The sequence below is a fragment of the Nyctibius grandis genome, chromosome 1, assembly GCF_013368605.1.
Source record: "Nyctibius grandis isolate bNycGra1 chromosome 1, bNycGra1.pri, whole genome shotgun sequence".
NCBI lineage: Eukaryota > Metazoa > Chordata > Aves > Nyctibiiformes > Nyctibiidae > Nyctibius > Nyctibius grandis.
In genome coordinates this window covers 64,044,231-64,063,936 of record NC_090658.1, presented here as the reverse complement: position 1 = coordinate 64,063,936, position 19,706 = coordinate 64,044,231, and the positions used below count along the sequence as shown (strand labels likewise).

Sequence of the window (19,706 nt, the reverse complement as noted above, 5' to 3'; positions counted from 1 at the left end):
TCATTGACTAAAACACGCACAGAACACAGAGCTAAAAAGTAGATGTCCTAAAACATAAGCTTTAACTAATTCTAAATGTTTTACTTTGAAGAGAGAAAGAGTATACGGTTTAATTTGGGATGGCTCTAACAGTTCCTCTTCAAGACCTCTTGGAGATGGTCTGTGGGCAGAACCCAGCTGGCCAGGCTGCTGAACCCCAGTTTTCAAAGGAAGGTAACCCAAGCTCAGAATCATTTTATGAGTCTTCAGCCTGCTGTATTTTAGTTGTTTAGTAGCTGCTACAACAAGACTTGAATCATCCTAGGAGTAGGAACTTCATAGACAGGACTGGAACCACTGCAACCAAGGCAACAGACATCCAGAACTAAAAACAGTTAGGGCAAAAATAAATGTTCTGTCAATCGTACTTGTATTTAGTAGGTTTGGAACAAGTTACATAAACTTATTCCTAGAAGTCTAGAAATCATTACAAGTATTTCTAGTATTGTCATGAATCAAGGCAATGTATTCCATCATAAAAGTTCCAATGGCTGCTAATTTACAGCAACATATTTTATGTTTTGGAATTAATTCTGTACCTTAATTTCAATTCCTTCCTTCAAATTTCTTCCAAGTTTTTTTTTTAAATAGGAAAGCTCATTTCAGTTAAGGTACCTTGCATTAAAATAAAACCAAGCATATAAAAACCCTGGTAAAAGCTACATACACAGATTTTAGTCTTTGCCTTCCTTAACGGGCATTTGATGAGAAATCCCACAATTGCTATATCAAGTCCCAGTTCTATCGGATATTAAGAGTCGAAGGTCCCTTTTCCAACTTTCTGATTCTAGGGTATTCTGCTATAATGTGCTGAAGCTTTAGATTTGGGAACACTCATCAGGAAAACTAGGGAAACAGTTTATAAACAGAGTGGCTTATGAGCAGAAAGGAACTTGAATACTAGCAAAATGTTGATTTAAACCATGCAATTTTCCAAAAAGCTACAAAAAACCATGAAAGCAGTATATACCATTTGTACAAGCCTAGAATAAACATAACTGTAAAAGTGTACACGACAATTCCTTTCTTTTTTACAGCTTTGTCAAATACTTCAGTCCTATCAGATTGTTTTTAACACAGTCTCCTTAACTACTCTGTTTAATCTATATCCTTTAGACACAAAAAACTCCTAAGCTTTCTTTTAATTATTAGCATATATAAATTATACTGTAAGATGTGTTCTAGAGACATAAGATCTACTAGGGAAGTCACCCTAATGCAAAGCTGTGCTCCAAAGATACCTCTAAGTTGTGAGTTGTGTACTATGCTGCAAAGGGCAACAGTGGCTTAAAACTCACTACTTATCTTCGTAAGTCTCTCCATCTCACAGAGCAACATTGACATGGATCCACTTCTGTCACTCAGAAGGCTACAGTAGAGCCTCATAGCAAAGCTCCTTCTGCTGTTCTGAACCATCTTCCTAGACTGAGTCTTTATCCTGTTCCTATTTCCCTACCCACACCACAGCTAACCTTTAAAAAGCAGGATAACAGGTGTTTTGGCTGCTAACAGACTTCAAACATCTTTTACAGGTCAGGTTTTTCCACTAGAAAAATCTTAAACCACTAATCGTCATATTTGTGCTAAGAAGGGAGAAAACTGTCAAGCTCAGTGCAAAGCAATGTGACTTTAGAAAAGATGACCTTTCATTTGTTGCAATCAAGGCTTCACAAACTCAGCAACTACAAAAGCCTGCAAATGTTGCCTTCTTCTTTTCCTTCCAATTCATGTTAGTCCTATTAAGTACTTCCTTCAGAGGATACAGCACACAAGTTCTCACAACAGTAATCTATAGAATCAACTTGTACCTACACAATAGTCAGTAGCAGTTGTTCATTTACCCCATGATGAACACAATACTTATTCAATAAGAGTAAGGTATTTCACCTCATATTTATTGCATAGTAAGAATACACTCCCTCACAGTCTCTCCGCAATTTATTTTTCTTAAGATAGCAACATTTATAAAAAGACATACCACACTAATTTACAAGGCTGCTCTACAAGAATCTGTGAGCCAAGTATAATAATTCTGCTTAGCAACTCAATTCCCTCCCCTACCCCGATCCTGTGATTTACCTGTATTTAGGCTTTCCACTCTTAGAGGGAGACCAGACTGGGCCACAGCAACAAGTTTCAAAGCAATGTAAAATTGACTTCTTCCAAAATAACCAAGTCTGGTTGCACCACAGAGCTCCATAATCTGAAACAAAACACATAGTTACTTGTACGAAGAAACTTAAAAAATGAACTGCTCTACAAAGGCGATTTCATACATTCAAGTACAGCATGCCTTGCCTTAAATGCTCTTAACTTCCTATATACAATCTTTCAGTAACAACTTCACGTGCAATCTCTATTATTATGTAACATGAGTCAGAGATTCCTCACAGTAAAAGCACCCAGTCTAACTTAAGTTTTTCCCAATTATCTACCTTTTCTTTCACCTAGGCTTTAGAGCTTCTAGAGAGCTGATGAGATAGAGAAAGAGAGTAACTAGGGTCATGTCCCTTTAAAAACAACAACAACAAAAAAACAACAAAAAAACCCAAGAAAGCCTGTAATAAACATCCTGTGTCACTATTAGCTATCCCATTAGCAGCTATGTTGTCTAGCTGTCTTCAGTAACTGCAACAGAAAAGGAATAGCATTCAACATTTTTAGTATTACATTGTCAGCTGTAATCCAGAAACACAAAATGAAGATTTTCAAATAATTCTCAGACAAAATTGAACAGTGTGTTACTGATCAAGTTAGAGAAATGGTCTGCCCCAAATTTCTCCCTGAAGAATTTCAATGACAAGGTTAGAATTTATAAAAAGTGAAAAAGCTTGACAATTCCAAGCAATACCTTCCAGCCTTTTCTGATGTAGGCTTCCTATAGTTCAGCTGTTAACTTATAAAACAAACCTCTAAAGCATTCATTCAGAACACAAAGAAGTATCCACACACTCGCATGGATTTCAGCATTGAAGAGGAATGCAGAACTTCAGGTTCTCCAAACAATGCCACAGATGCCATTTCATTTAAGAAATACAACAAAGAATTGGTGTTATTTTATTCCCTTTTTTTCCTCTGGAGTTCTATATAACGGAAAGGTGGCTTTGTCTTTTGTTATGAATTTTGAGGAAATTTTGGTCCCTCCAGACAGCAGCCATGCATTCAAACATACTGACTGCACACTCCTCCACATCAAAGACCTGGAAACTTGCTGAGGGTGCAGTCCTGCTTGTGCCAGGTCACTGATAAAATACTAAGCATGACACGTCACAAATCAGACTTTTCAAGCTCAATGATCCAGACTGTCTTTTTATCTACCTAGCAGTCTCATCTAGACTGTAATGTTCCAAATGAGACACAAAGATGCTCTTGGACACCACAGTGAAAGCCTTGTTGAAGTCAAGGTAGATGACATCACTTCTTTTCTCTCCTCAACCACAGTTCAAGTCTTATCAACCAGATTGCCTGCTGTGATGGAAAGTATCCTTGGTAAATCCATGCCTGCTAATCCTAGTTACTGTTTTCACCTTCATATGCCTAGAAATGGCTTCCAAGCTGATTTGCTCCACAATTTCTCTGGGACCAAAGTGCAGCTGACCAGCCTGCAGTTCCCCAGACCAACCTTCCTGCCCTTCCTGAAGACAGCTGCAACGTCTTTCTCCAGTCATTGAGGCCCACCCCCGATCTGCACAACTATTCAAAGAGAAAGCTGACTTGCAATGACATTATCTAGCTCTCTCAGCACCCTCAGAAGCATCTCATCTAATCCCATGAACTTGATATTTCTTAAGAGATCCATCAATCTTCTTGTACTCCTTCTAGTTTCTCTCCTCCTTCAATCCCACCTCTAGGCACAAAGGCCCATGAGACCTTGTCTATAAAGATCAATGCAGAGAAGGCACTGAGAATCTCAGCCTCATTTATACCCATGGGTGCTAATTTCTCTCCTCAACCTTCCCACCAGAGCTCAATCATAAGTTCCCTGTTTAGCAAATCTAGTCTCTTGACACATCTGCTTATTTTTCTAACTACTGGAATGGACTGTTACTGGGCTCAGAGAAAGCTGTCCTGAAAGATTTCCCAGCTTTCAGAGGACACAGTTCTGAAGGGCAGAGCAGCCCTGCTTGCAGGCAAATTCCAACTGAAAAAGTCGACTATATTTTCACGCAGCAGCAACTGAACCACACAGTGCACGAGGAGTTAGTCTGTATGCTTCAGCACTGCTTAAACAGGAAATAGACTTTGGTACCTCCATACAATCAGACAAACGGATAGGTTTACTAACTACAGCTGAGCTAGATACAGCTCAACAAAAAGCTGCTTGGGTATTTCCTTACCATGCACCAGGATTCTAGGACCTCATGAAAATAAGCTGTTGTAAAACCTATCACAGGAAGGTGTGGGAAGTTGACAAACGCTTAGTCCCAAAGAAGTCCCAAGAGGATCAACTGGTCTAGGGCTGTGCACGCAGCTCAAATCCTGCTGGATAGAAGCTAGCCGCATTAAATCACTTGGTTATGTCTGCATGACACTTCCCACATTGTCCTGCAGCACCTGTGTTATTTGTATTTCCCCATTACAGTATTTCTGCAGCATGATGTCTGGACAGAAGTCAGAGCATTTTCTAAAGTTCGTTAACTAGAAGAAAATAATTCAATACAATTGAACACCATACATTAAGTTTCAATAGACTGGTTGGACTACAAACAGAGCCACAAGGAAAGAAGCAAATCTAAACTGACAGGTACAATTCAAACAAAAACTTTGAGGCATCAACATCTAAAACAAATTGCCTGTACCCAACCTAATGCCAAAAATAATTACACTAAGTTTAAATAACTGGCAGAAGTAAAGCAGTGGAGATTCAAGAGACAGCTAGCAATCGAAACCAGTGTGACAGCAAGAGCAATTCCTTTTTTCAAAGCACTGTATCCTGGAAGACTGATGAACATCCATGTACTTGACTACACCTAACACACAAAAAACTTGTGGATGAATGACAGATGAATAACTGAGCAGACTCTGGAAAAGCTTCTTATGAAAGGAAGCAATGACGCAGGCATTTGGAGCCTATGGAATCACTAGGCAGTAATGGCTTTGGGCAATTTCAAAGCCAGTGCTGGACTAGAAATTATTTTGTTTGTAGCTAGTCAGTACTGCCAGACTGAAAAAAACCTCAGTTAAAAACTGTATTAATAATTAAGCTACCATGTCAGGTAAGTATTAGAAAGGAAAGACAAGCATGGATTCAAAGTAAATAGATATAAATGTAGAAAATACGCTAGATCTAAGTATCAAGAAAAGGAAAAAGCTAAGGATACAAAAAAAAAAACCCCAAACAAAAAAGAATGCACTTATGCTGCTGAACAAGCAGCTGTCAAATCCACCCACAGCCAGCTAAAGAAGTCCTCTATTTCAAACACAGAGTATAACCCAATCAGAAACACAACTGAAGGTTGAGTAAAATCATTAAATGCAAACACCTAGCAGAGACTCCTCTGCTGACTGACAGCATGCTTGAATACACTCAAAACAGCCTACCCATAATCTTCTTGAAGGAGGATTTAAACATTCAACAGGTAATAAGCTATATTGATGGGGGAGGGGCAGGGGAATAATAATTAAAAAATAATTAATGGACTGGTACTTTGAGATTTATGTTTAGGGCTTTCATCTTCTTAGGAAGAGAGATAAGGAATTTCCTTAAACTCTTCAAGGAATGCAGAGCCATCTTCAAGACAAAATGCTCCATGACTCTTTTCATCTCCTTTGATATGAAGATCCTGACATCACACTACTGCAATTAACTGAATTAAGGCCAACAACTCTGTGAAGGTCCAGAATTGCTGGAAGCTATTGATACAAACAAAAAAACCTCAGCACAGTAGCTGTAAATTATGAAATTGCACACTCAGTCATCATACTGCAAAGTAGTAACAGCAGCATCAACAATATCAGGAGTTGATGCAGATCAGAGATGCACAGAAAGCAGTATGTTGACAAAGGGCACAGTTTCAAACACGTACCTTCTAGAACTCTAGAGGTTTCAAACAAGAGGTCCTTGAACTTGGAAAGGTTTGTGAACCAAAAAAAAAAACCTAAGACTTGAGAACCTTTAAAAATTCCAGTGGAACCAATCACATATCTATCAAGTGTGGTGAAACGCACTTTCCAGAACTCAGAAAACCTCTCTGGGAGGGTATACTGAATATCACATTCCCCCTGCCCCCAGGTTCTTCTCAAGGCAAATCAAGCCCATTACCTGTAAACATTATTCATGCAAAAGTACAACAGTATTTAAGCAGGGATGACTTCAATAGTAAAACAATCAATGAAGCAACATGCATACCACCTGCATAGTATAGATAAAGATATTTCATCTGTTTGGAGAGAGTTACTGAAGTGCCTACTGTTCCATACCAGAGAGTGGTAAGAGGCAAGACTTAAAGGCAACTTTTGAAGGCTGGAAATTACAACACACATGGTGTATGCTGACAGGAGAGGGGAGTGAACAAACTCAAAGGAGGACCTTTTGTATCACCTCATCTGAATTAGGACATTAACACAAGTCCATCCACTAAAAAAAAAAAAAAAAAATCACATATTGATAAGAAGCAAGAAAGAAGAACTGGGATTCAGAAAATACATTTTGGTCCCAATTTTATTAACACATCCTTAATTTGAGATATTCTAGTAGCCCCACTGTGACTTGGCAAGAATTTTCATGCTTGTATTGTTGGTGCAAGATTTTTTTTTTTTAATTAATAAACACAAATAAACCCTATGCAGAATCACAGAATAGTTGAGCTTGCAAAGGTCCTCTGGAGATCATTCACTCCACTCCCACTGCTCAAAGCAGGCTCAGCTACAGCATGTTGCTTAGGACCATGCCAGCTGGATTTTGAGCATATCCAAGAAGGGAGACTCTACAACCTCTCTGAGCAACCTCTTCCAGTGTTTCATCACCCTTACAGTAAGAAAGTTTTCTCTTATGTTTACATGAAACAATCACCAAGAACAATATCATGTAAACCATGGACCAGAGGTGCAAAACAAAGTTTTGCATTCAATTTACAATACTTGATACAAACTTAAGTTAAACCAGACCATATGAATATACTCGTGCTTCAGCACTTAGTACATGATTTTTGAGTTTTACTATGCATATTGACAATAACCCTTTAATGAAAAGCAAGCAATACATTAAAAAAAAGCTAATGGTTTACTTCAGATAAAAAACCCTAAGAAATTAAAAAGAATAACCTGCATTCATTTTTAGGTTATTTAATAAAAATGTAACTACGATTACAGACTGATTTTGATCCACAGTTTAAAATGAAAAATATTACCATGTCAGCAGTGTTATTTCTGTATCCCATATGGAGCTATTCATTGATGAGAATTCTAAAGCTCTTTGCAAACTTAAACAGATTCGACAGGATGTTTTCCAAGTTAAAAGTTCATTGGAATACAGCCTCAAATTGGGTACCAGAATATGCTGTCCTACAAAGGTGCTCTCCTGAAGTCATGTAATCTACTCACCTCAGCTATAACAAAAATAAACCATCTCTCTACAGTTTAATGTAACCTGAGGGTGTATAAAGGAAGTTGAAAAAAAATATTTCCTCAGCATTGCTATTGTAGCAGAAAAAAAACCTGACCATCACTACATACCAAAGACCTGTGAAAACCTCCTTCATGCTTTTTTTTCTAGATTTAATACATTGCTTTCCTCCCAATTCGTTACCTTCTAATCTTGTCATTCTGCAACCACCGTTCAATAGATGAACTCCTGTCACTTCATTTATCTCAATCTGTCTCACTAACTGCAGACCACAGCCTGACAGAGTTTTCTCACTACAGTCTCTCACCTATTGTCAACTGGACAAAGCAATACTGATTAGTTATTAATCAAGAACTTTTTCTTCAGAAAAATCTCACTTGACAGGTATCTTCTCAGATGCAACTGTTGTTAACAGCACTGTGTAGCAGGAACAAGACAGAGAACTGACAAAGATCCTTCTTTTGACAAGTTATTTTTAACCAAGTCAAGCCTCTGACCTAGTTCTCCGCAAGGCTCCACAAACCTTGGCACACGGTGGCACATAAGCAAAAAAAAAAAAAAAAAAAAGAGACAGGACAAGAAAACACCACTAAAAGAAACAGTCAAAGTAGTGCTCTGAATTCTATGTTTCAGCACTATTAGCAGTATATGACAAACATTTAAACAGTCTCTAACCTATCCGAAAATCATTTGCAAAATGCCTTTATGGAGGATATCAAGAACTACTATATTTAATTCAATAAGCGTGAAGTAGGGAATGTTCAAGTGCTGAACAGCAAGTACATTACCACCTCTAATACATACATTTATCTAATTAGGTACTTTGGAAGCATAGCAGTAAATACGTTTAATTAGTTGATACTAAGAATTCCCATGCATGGGGTATATTTGGGACATTGTTGTTCTCTATTGCATAACAAATAGCAAGGTCTTCCTTTTAAGTCTTACTGACTGTTCCAGGAAGATGGATCTCAGTCAATGCCACAAACCTGGCTTCAGAACACAGGCCTTTAAAGAAATAAAACCAATAGTATTGGAGGACTTCCAAGAGGACACATGCTCTCTGGCAATGAACTATTTAGAGTCTCCCTACTGTCTGAGCCCCTCCTAATACTTCTCCGCCCTTGATTTTCACACTGCACATATCCACAGTGGAAGCAGACTGCTAAAACACCAACAAGAAGAAAAAACTACTCATCAGCTCTGACAATTAATTCTCTATAGATACTTAGGACTAAACTTTCCCATTCCACAGGTCATTTCAGGTTCAAACATACATGTTTCAATCAAATGAAATTTCAGAATTAATCACATCAGAAATAAAGAAGTTAATCAGCTGATCAAAAAATGACCCAGTATTTTAAGCCTCACAGGAATGATTCTGCCCCTGTACTTTGGGATCTGTTTTACAAGGATGTCCACTCCCTAAGTAAGGGTTGGCAGACCTAGAGTCACACTTTCAGTCTGTTAATAGCAGAGACAAAAAAGCGCTGCAAATTCAAAACTCTGATTTATGACAGATGTACACAATAAATACATATCTTAAGAAGTGAATATGTTGAACACCACACACACAAAAAAACCCCACAGAATTTTCACCTACTGTAGTACTTTTTAAACCAGTTATATTTTAGGTCATTCCCAACTTCAACCCATTCCCAAAGTGGTCTATAGCATCTCCTGTTGTTCCTGGTAGCACATATGTTCATGGTGAATTAGCCTCACTTATCAAAGACACGTCCTAATGCAGTAGCTTTGATTTTTCCATTTGCAATCAAAGTTTGCGATCTTGCTAACAGCTCCTGCAAAAGCTGTTACAAGCCACACGTGAATCTTACCTGCAGAGCCTCTTATGCAGAGCTCCACAGCTCTCTAGAGGTCAGCAGTTCCCTTCTTGATTTGGTCCATCAATCAGTCCACAAAGATGAAGCAGATGCACCCTACATGCAACTACAAAAAAGTGCAAGATACTGATTTAGCGGGGCCATTTCTCCAAAGATCTAGAGCTGTAGACTGTCCTACTCAACTATAACTCAAACAAATTATTGCCAAATACCCTCAAAAAGAGGACAGAATAAATACGCATATTCCTTTCTGACATGTTCAATAGCACCAACAAAGTAAAATCCAGACAGCCAGATGAACACTCACTTAGAAAGCAACTACTATCCGCCCAAGTAAAAAGTCATAGCTGGAGACCTCAAGGCAGAGTTGGTCTTTGCTGCATTAAGATTCTTTATACTGCTGTTCTTCTGGCAGAGCAGGTGCTCAAGAGAAAGGTACCTTATGAGTAGTAATGGTAATAAAGCAGCAGGAAGAACTGGAAATAAACAAATCTGAAGCAACACAAGACAGCCTGGGGACCTACAAGAACCATTTTTAATTTGTGTTGCATAAAGAAAGGTTCTTTTAAAAGCAGATATTCCACATACCTGTCTCCTCTTCCTAAGCAACTTTACATTACTGCTTAATCTAACAGCTCCTTCCTCCTCTGCTCTCAGCTGCACAGTTCCCCATTCCTGAGCACTAACTGTTGCTCATCTATCTGACCATACAAGTCTGTTTACTCCACTCAGTAAGCAAGCAAGAAGTAGCTGTGTTAGCTGTCTGCTCTTTTATTAAACTGAATCTGTCTACTGTAAAACCAATGAACACCTCAGCAGCTATAAGATACATGGGAACATGTAGCTGGTAGCAATAGTTCGTTCATTTGACTCTCAACTTCTCGTAAGGCTGCAGTCTCAAGAAAGTTGTGTGCTTTGCACTTAAGAGGAGCAGAAAAGGTTGAAATGAAGCAACCGAACAGAATGTCACATCAAGAGCACTTGTAACTGCGACTTCTTTGCCTTGCCCAAAGAAACCCTCTTTAGAAAGGAAAGATATATTCACATATCAGGCTACTAAGAATTGTCCTCAAAACAGGGGTGCCTCCTTTCTCCTGGTGGTGCCATAAACAGTTCAAGCAATAGGAGATGAAGAAACACACTTCAGCAAGAACACTCAATGCTTGAGCCAGTCTGTGACAATTTGAGACTCCAGGATGTTTCTATAACACTCAAGTGACTGTATTGTCTGGAACAAACAGTAGCAGCCAAAGTATCCATATAAACACCAAGAAAGCATCCAGCTTCAGCAGGCAGAGATATTTTACAGCAATATATTTAGTACTTCAAATTAATACTCCAATAACAAACAGTGCAAAGGAGGTCATACAGACGTTCTAATTGTGGGTGCTCCTGCCATGGAGCATTAAGCTGAATACCGTGGCAGGGGTGTTGGAACTAGATAATCTTTAAGGTCCCTTCCAACCAAACCATTCTATGATTTTTCCTGCAAAATTTCTACTTAAGTGCTAAATGCTGAAGAGAGCAGCATTTATATAGACATTTTGATTCCTTTCAGACCTCCTTTATAATTGCAGCATTCCAGCAACTGATATTCCTTGCTAAAAATTTTTTTCTTACTTTTTTTTATTTTAATATTTTCCCCACACATCACCTTTCATCACTACGCCAGAACAAACGTAAGACAGAAAAGCCTCAAAGAATGAACACAAGCTTCTGGCTTTTTGCTAATGTAAAATGAAGATTAAGGCATTCTCTGATCCCAGAATCAGTGGTCATGCTGTGGCCTAGCCAAATAGGACTGCTCAGATCTGGTCTCGTTATTCCCGAGCATTTCCACACAAGTCTACCTGAAGCTACTGTGCCATTACTTTACGCTGCTTTCTCATCTCAATCCATTTTCCTCTGAGCATCAATCTGACCAGTGTTAATTAGTTGCTTAGCTTTGCACTGCTCTCCTCCTCACAATAAGGCCTTTACAAGTCTTAACAATGTGTCTAACAAAGTTTAAACAAACCTCAGCTAAAATTCTAAAACCTGCATGTTTACAGAGCTTCATTTGAGACTCAGAACAGAGCTGCTAACACTAGGTCTTAAATGATTTAAGACATTTTAATTCCGAAAAAACAAGTCGACACATTATTGCAGTAAGAACAGACTTTTCTACAAAATTCACAACTAACAGGCTGAAGCAGGAGTAAGTTAGCACCTAATGCTAAATTTTACACAGCTCAGTCCTGGTCACCCTTTTCTGGGATTACTGAAGTTGAAAGATGTATTTGAAACTGAGTCTACTAATTGCTCTGTTACCATACTCCAGGAGCATTTTAGATGTCAGAAGTCAGTCATCCCAGAAATTCAGGTCAAACTGTCATCTTTTCCAAGTCCTTTAACCTATCAAAACACAGTTCCTATACACAGACAGGCATACCTAAGTTATAATGTATTTTTTGTATAACAAGTGCAGGGGATAATTTAACTCTTTAGACAGCAACCCCAGCTGGAAAAAGAAGCAAGTCACAAACATGGTCACCAACTCCCTAAGTTAGTTTAGAAAGACTGACACCACTGGCTTAATATCCCTATGGTCTAAAGAAATGGTAAAGGAAAAACAAGTGGGGAATATATTCTTACACTAATCATTACTGGAAGTCCAGTAAGAAAAATCTGATAATCAACATACTGCTCCCACACTCACTTCTGACTTCAAACTCACTTAAGCAAAGAGCAGAACTCCAATTTAAAGTCTAGGAATTCTACAAGAAGAATTAATCTAAACTGCAAATATTTATGACCTAATAGGTGTGAAACTTGTCTGTAAGGACTAATATTTTGAAAGCCAGCAAATTGAACAGTCATAGAAGCTGCCAGCAAAGTCCTACAATGTCACAGTATCTGCAGTAGTATTTATTGAAGATTAGACTAAGATGAAGGCATGCTTGCAATTTTTCACAGACAGTGGGTGAAGTGCTCACAACTTATAATAAAAAAGAATCAAGTTTACAGGAAAAAGATCAAGTTTACAATACATAATTTTGTATAGCTAACTTGATTCTAAGACAGCTGCATTTGCCAAAGGCCCTGATATTGCTGAATAATTTTAGAATTCTATCCAGTCATTGCAGAACAGATATTAATCATCCCTACTGTCATCTGACGGCACATTTAAAAAGAAAAAAATAAACTGTTTTCAAACAAAGCTGAGCTGCGATACTTGAAATTAGCTGAGTGCTGTGCTGACATACGGAATTATGATGGAATTATTTACTATATAAGTGACTATACAGTATGAATGCCAGCCAATTACACTGAGAAATCAGCTGAAAACAAATATAAGTCTAATAGAGCTAATCTACACTCCTAAAATTTTGCCATTAACTTCCTGCCTTTCGTTTCAAAAACGATTATTATTCTCTGACTAAATGCTGCTGAGACTACTCAAATTAATTAACTGTAAAGAGAAGACAATTTGCAGCCCACTATAGTCTCTGTGAAGGTAACACCATCAAAGTAAACATTTTTACCAGAATTCCACAGAAAACTCAAAGCACAGTTCACAGGACACAACGCAGGCTAGGGCCATTTCTGGCACTAACAAAGTAGACTGCTTATGTATCTCATCATTTCAGAGAAACAAAACTAACCTACTGCTTAGCTGAGAGGAAAGAAAAATAACTCTATTACAATAATATTTGAGAGGAAAAAAATACGTAATTCACAAATTGGATATTCTTAACTGAGGATCCAGGCACTACGTATTTACAACAGATTTCTAACAACTCTTATTTCCTAAACACAAAATTATGCTGAGATACAGCATAATGTATGTACAAACATCCTTCAAATACATAAATATTATATATAAATGTTATACATAAATTATGTATGATTATAATCCTAAAAGGCTACTGATTCATCAACTTTACGGTGCTCAGGCTAACAAAATATTAAGAATGAGTAAGAAAAATGCTATAGTTATACACTTCTACACTGGAAGAATGCCTTAATGACCTGTTGTAAATATTGCCTCAGAAGAAATCTAAACTAATTTTATTTTAAAATGTCATGTAGAAAAGCTGTAAGTTTTAAAATAAAAATATAAACCCAAAATGTATGGATTGGATTCAACTCAGTGATTTCTTTTTAAAAATTTGGCTTGTTTGCAGATTAGAGAAAGGCCAGTATTAGGAGGGGAAATCTTTTTATACAGTGTACTTTTTTTAAAAAAAAAATCTGAAAATGCTATGCATTTTTAAGTATACTCCAAATCGCTGAAATGAAGGCACGGGATTTGCAATGTATAAGGAATTCTAACATCTTACCCCACCAGTTCTGAAAACATAATAAATTCAGCAAATTAACCTGAATGAGGTTGAGTCTTCTTCATGTCTCCACCCCAAGGGTAATCCTAAGCGTGCCCTGGCTCAGCTTCCATTTGCAGTTAGCATTTAGTAAATTCTACTAATTTGATAAAGAGGCAATCTTTGTGTAGTAAAATTCACTGAAACACTAACTGTAATGATAAAATCACTGTGAACAAGTTTTTATTTTCTTAGATCCCTTTCTCTCTACATCCATTCTCCAAAGAGGCCGATATTTTAAATAAAGAACCTGCAATTTTGTTTTGCCATGTTCTGCCTACGGATTATAATTAAAATTATAATTGCACTGCATGCCACAGATGAGCTCTGGCATCTGAGGAAACTACCATTCTATGTTCTCTGTTCCTATGTTTGCCAAAAGATACCACCCCAAGAACAAGAGAAGGCAGCATATGCCTGCACCTTATCTGTTCTTCCGCGCAATGCAGAAATTGTAGCTCATGAATGAGGCCTTATGCTCAGTGCCTGGACTTTACAGTGAAGCAGCTGCATCACAGGTATGCACTTTCCTACAACTTTTGATGCAAAGGCAGCAAACTATGACAGAGAGTTGAGGCAGACAATCAGAGACAGTAATTTTTCCCATCAATGACACAAGAACAATCAAAACTAATCTGTCTGTAAAGACTCCTTAGAAATGAAAAAAAAAAACGCTTGAAATTGGCTAACAAGAGCCAAAACCAGGCTTTAAACTAGGTTTTTCATGGGGTAATGCAAGCATACTGTAATTGAAGAAACTGGGCATAATTCTATGATTTATCTGTCATTTCAAAGACTTTCTAACACTAAATTAGAAGTCAGGTAATGCTGCTGCACCTTGCCAACACTAAAGATGACAATTCATTCACAGAATCACACACACAGAATCACAGAATGCTAGGGATTGGAAGGGACCTCAAAAGATCATCTAGTCCAATCCCCCTGCTGGGGCAGGATTACCTAGACCATATCACACAGGAACGCGTCCAGGCGGGTTTTGAATGTCTCCAGAGAAGGAGACTCCACAACCTCTCTGGGCAGCCTGTTCCAGTGTCCGGTCACCCTCACTGTAAAGAAGTTTTTCCTCATATTTATGCGGAACCTCCTGTGTTCCAGCTTGCACTTTTCGTTTTAAAGAAAGTAAATGCAAATACTGGCACATTTGTTGTTTTATAGTAATGTTGCATTCTAAAGCAAGATGCCTTGACTCATTAGTTTCAGATGAGTATCATATGGACAACTGATTGCTTCTTGTCTTGTGAAGTTTCTATGATTCATAATCAAAGAAGAGAGTGCAAGTTCATAAAACTTTCTGTGATTAAATCACCTAAATAGGAATCCTACAAATTGAACAAATGGGACACCTATTACACTAATCCATGCACAAGTAATGAAGTTCACAAAACATTTTTTGTCTAACTGTAGCTTTTACAAACAACTTCACCACCAGTACAGAGGCACCAAGAATTGACTTTAATAGCATACCTACGTAAGCGTTTTAGGTCAGATGTGATATATGCTTTTGAAACCAATTTCCTGATCATGCTCACTGCTCCGGTTCATACTGTGCAGCCAGTCCAGAACAGGCAACTAGATTTCTTTTTTATGAAGCTAACCTAGAAGACATACTCTAGGACTGCACCTAATGAATCCCAGCTAACATTCAGTTTACAGGACGAGGCCAGAACTTGATCAAAGGAAAAAAGGAAGGCTTCTGAAATACATACACAGGGTGGATGGCAGCTCCTCAGCATCACTTGTGGTGTGTCATACTACTTGCTAATACAAACACTGATGCATACGCAACTAAGCCATGGGCTCAGGCAGCTGAGTCAAGTGAAAAATAACTTGACAAAAATCCCTAACTTGTGGCTGGACAAGCTCCCTGAACCAGCTCACTCTGTTCAAATGAACGTCAGTACCAGCATAAGGTAGCTCCAGCTTCTAGCAGTTTAAGCTACCATGAAACCCATGCTAGGTCACAACTGAAATACCCCATTGCTCCAGAAAGGGGGAAGTTCTCCTCTTCCTGTCGATCAGCAAATGGTTTTCCTGCCTCTTTCCTTGTGCCAGCACTGACATTCATTCAACCCTACTGTTAGCTGATACAGAGTTAAAAGCAACAAAAAACTGTGATTAATTTTCTGCCTCCATAGCCCCTGATGCCAGCACACAACAGCATCGGACAGGCACTAACGTCTTTGCAAGGAGAAGCAGCAGCAGGAGAACACGGCTGGAGGAAGGGGGAACACTGAACCACCCCCTTCAGTGGCAACTCACCATCAGACTGGTTTATCTGCCATGTGAAACCACACCCTAAGAGCAATTTAAAAACTCATGTTACTGTTGTGAAGTAGTTGGACTCATTATCCCAACACACATACTTTTGTTCACCATTTTATGCAAATCTTCTACCTTAATGCTGATTTCAAGGATGTGCAGAAAAAGGCAGAAATATGGGTTAATAAAGGCTGGAGTTCTCACATGTGCAGTTAAGGCTGTAACGCAGTTTGTGGTATTTTTGTTCTGGTAATAAGGCTGTCCTTTTGTAGATGTGTATTAAGTTGACATATAGCTTTTCTTTGCCACGGTTTTGTTCTTTGTGAGCATATGATTTCTATACAGCAACTGTAACTGTTTGAGTCTTCTATATGTTCCCATATATTTATTCCCATTTAATAGGCAGCTGACAGTGTCCCTTAGAGGCAAAAATGAGAATGATTAGGAACAATTAGCCACATGTATTAACTTTTTCTGTTGCAAGACAGAAATCTCACATAAACGTAACTCTTTGCAGGAAAGGTTGCATGTATATACAGCCTTTAAACAACAGATTTGCAAGCAAAACAAGTTATGGGTCTAAAAATGCAACTGTCACACATTTTCATTTCCAACAGAATACATTCTGAATTATTCAAAGGTATCTACAGACTTGTACTACTGAAGAGGAAAAACTCCGAGGTAGTTCCTCAGGACTACTTAGTCCCTGTGAGTTTGAAGGGCAATAATTTTGTCCTATGTTTTGCACACCTACAAAGGTACTTAGCATTCATGTGACTAGTACTACACTTGCATTCCAGGATTATATAAGAATTAGGTAACTGAATCAAGTTCCTTTCCCCACAAGCATCAGGTGCTTCAAATGAACAGGTAAGAACACAGCACCACGTGGTCAAAAAAAAATTCCACCTCCTTCACAGGGTTTCCTTATTTCTTAAGCTATATCATCTTGAGGCTTTAGTTACATAGTCACAGCTTCCGAAGCATCAAATGCAATTTCCCTTTGAAGAATCCCCATCCAATGCATTCATGCCTGTGTTAACCTGAGGTACAGCCCTACTTCCAGGAGAACATAAGATCACTAATCAACTAGATTCTGTCCCTCACAAGAACAAGGTACTTTACAGGTGAACAACAGTAACTGCACAAGATATTCATAATGTGTCAAACTGCTAAGGGCATTTTGACTTTCTTTGTATTATTTATAGTCTCATTCCCCATGCAATCTAATATCTTGTTTGCTGTTTTAACTGCAAGGTTTTCCTTGAGATCACTACAGTGATAAGCCAGATCTGCTTCTTGAGTTAATTTATGTAGAACCCGTGGAATGACGCCCGAGTAGTTTCTCTTCTTCAGATGTGATCCGCCTTGCAAGAAAATATCTGACCCCCTCTGCAACACATAAGGATATAATCTGTGGCCACTTGTATTCAAAATTCAAAGTCTTTCCAAGTTCTTGCACTAAATCCCTGCATAAAACAAAATCTCGAACACTAGCCTACTCTACCTGTACAGTGATCCAGACAAGATTTATGGAAAATAGATTTTAAATACAAGAAACATGTAAACATTCACTTTCTTAGGATGATTCTTCTGAAATTGGTTGGCCACACACAAAAAGCAGCACTAGGTGGCCCTTGAGAAACCTCACTCATAATACTGAGCATGCAAACTCTCTTACCATTAAGTCCAGTCTAGCAAGTCATTAAATAAGAGGTTACTAGTTTTACCAGTAAGAAGCATTTCTTATTCAGCTCTCTTCCACTTTTTTGCATCTTAAACTCATTTTAGCTAACCATGTTGCTCTTAGGAGCCCAAAACATATCAACAGTGACCCTAGTTAAGCGTAAGTATTCTCCTGAAATCTGGTACTAAATTGCAGAATGCTGAAATTTGTGTACTGTATTTCTGGCTACAGTAACTTTAATGCTTTGTTAAAAGGCCTGCTTATCTCACTAGACTGAGGATGAAACTGCATAAAAGGCAGCACAGCTTTTTAGATAGTGTTTTACCCACAGCCGCTCAAAACACTACATAAACTTTAAAGCATTGAACAATGACAGAGGAAACTGCAGAAGTCGCAAATTATTACAAATAGCTGTTCATAAGAATTCTTAACTGGGAATACTTTCCTCAAATAATTACACAAGGCACATCACAGCAGACTTTCCCTTTTCTATGTTGGTAGCTCTGTAATACTGCTACACCTTTTAGACATAACGTGGCCAAGGAAATAAGTGCTCACACTGTGCACATACATATTGCAATGGTGGGCCCGTGTCATTTTTAGTGCTGCATTTTTCTTTGTTAGAAATGTTTTTATGACTACATGTAAGTTAATACCTGCCGGGAACTGATGCCCCAAAGAGACTGCATGACTTAGCTGAAGTGGATTAGCGGCAGTAGCACCCAACGATACAAACCCAGCTTTCCTTTTGTGTTGCTCTTCATCAGCAGACAGTGGGACGGATCTCCCTCACATGCCCAAACCGCTTTGGGGTTCTCATGCTTTGGATGGCCTCTGCCGACACGAAGCAAACAAGACACCTTCCGACCAGGTGCTGGGCATCGCCAGCAGAGAATACCCACAGCCCCTTCCTAGCCTCGCAGTCAAGAGGCCCCACCAGAACACAAGCGGGGGCCTGCCGCAGGCATGCTCAGCGCAGCAACTCGCTGCACCCCCCGCCCTTCCCTCTCCGCCGGAGAGGCTCAGCCTTCCCCTCCCGCCCGGGCTCAGGTGGCCGGCTCCGGGCCGGGACAATAGCTCCCCAGCCTCCTGGCGGGTCCCGCTCCGGCCTCCCCGCCCTGGCCCGCCACCGCCGGCGGGACGACCCCCGCCAAAGGGCCGCCGGGCGGGCGAGGGCCGGGCCGAACCGAGCGCGGCGGAGGGGAGGGGCGGCAGCGCCGGACGGTGCTGTCTTCCTACGGGCTGTAACGGCGGGGCGGTGCCCGGGCCCACCGCCCCCCGGGGGCCCGCAACGGCTACCTGCATGACCACGTCGTTGGGCAGCTGCGCGGCGCGGAAGAGCTCCAGGACGCGCCCGTTGGACGCCACCTTCTTGGTGCTCTCGGTGTCGCAGTAGGAGAAGAGGTCGCAGTAGTAGCGCTGCTCCGCCTCGCTCAGCGTCAGGCCCTCCATCTTACACCCCGGCTCCGCGCGGCACTGCCGCCGCCGCCGCGCCGCATCCAACGGCGGCGGCCCGGCCGGCGCGGGGGCGGGGAGCAGCGGAGAGAGCGCACGGGGCTGCCTCGCGCCGCCCGGCCCGTCGCGGGGATGATGGGGGGTGGTGAACGCCGCCACCGGCCGCCGCGCGCCCCAGCCAACCGCCGCGCGCGAGCGGCTGCTCACACCTTCCCCCCACCAACCGCCCACACGAAGGCGGCAGCGCCGCGCCTGCGCGCCTTCCCCCGCGCCTGCGCGCACCACGCGTGGTAAGCGTCGCGCGCCACTGTCCCCTCCGCGCGAGCGGCGGCGGAAGCGACAGACCCGGGGGGCGGGGTTAGCGAGGAAAAGGGCCAATAGCGTTCCCCGCCGCCTGCGGGCCCGCCCCCTCCACGCCTCGCGGCGCCGACGGGAGGAGGGGTTGAGGGAGGTGGTGGCCCGGGCGCACCGCCCCC

The 19,706-nt window shown here is 40.4% G+C and overlaps 1 protein-coding gene across 9 annotated transcripts in view; it reads right to left on the bottom strand.

Moving 5' to 3' along the window:
• Positions 1-19,489, bottom strand: part of REPS1 (RALBP1 associated Eps domain containing 1) — a 66,939-nt gene extending 47,450 nt beyond the window's left edge. For all 9 annotated transcript variants that reach the window (XM_068406560.1, XM_068406579.1, XM_068406570.1 and 6 more), the window contains exons 1-2: positions 19,075-19,489; positions 2,119-2,242 (exon numbers count right to left, since the gene is read on the bottom strand). In XM_068406560.1, coding sequence (XP_068262661.1) covers positions 2,119-2,242; positions 19,075-19,227 — 277 coding nt within the window. In that variant the 5' untranslated portion in view covers positions 19,228-19,489. The remainder of the gene's footprint in view (positions 1-2,118; positions 2,243-19,074) is intronic.
• Positions 19,490-19,706: the final 217 nt, after the last annotated feature.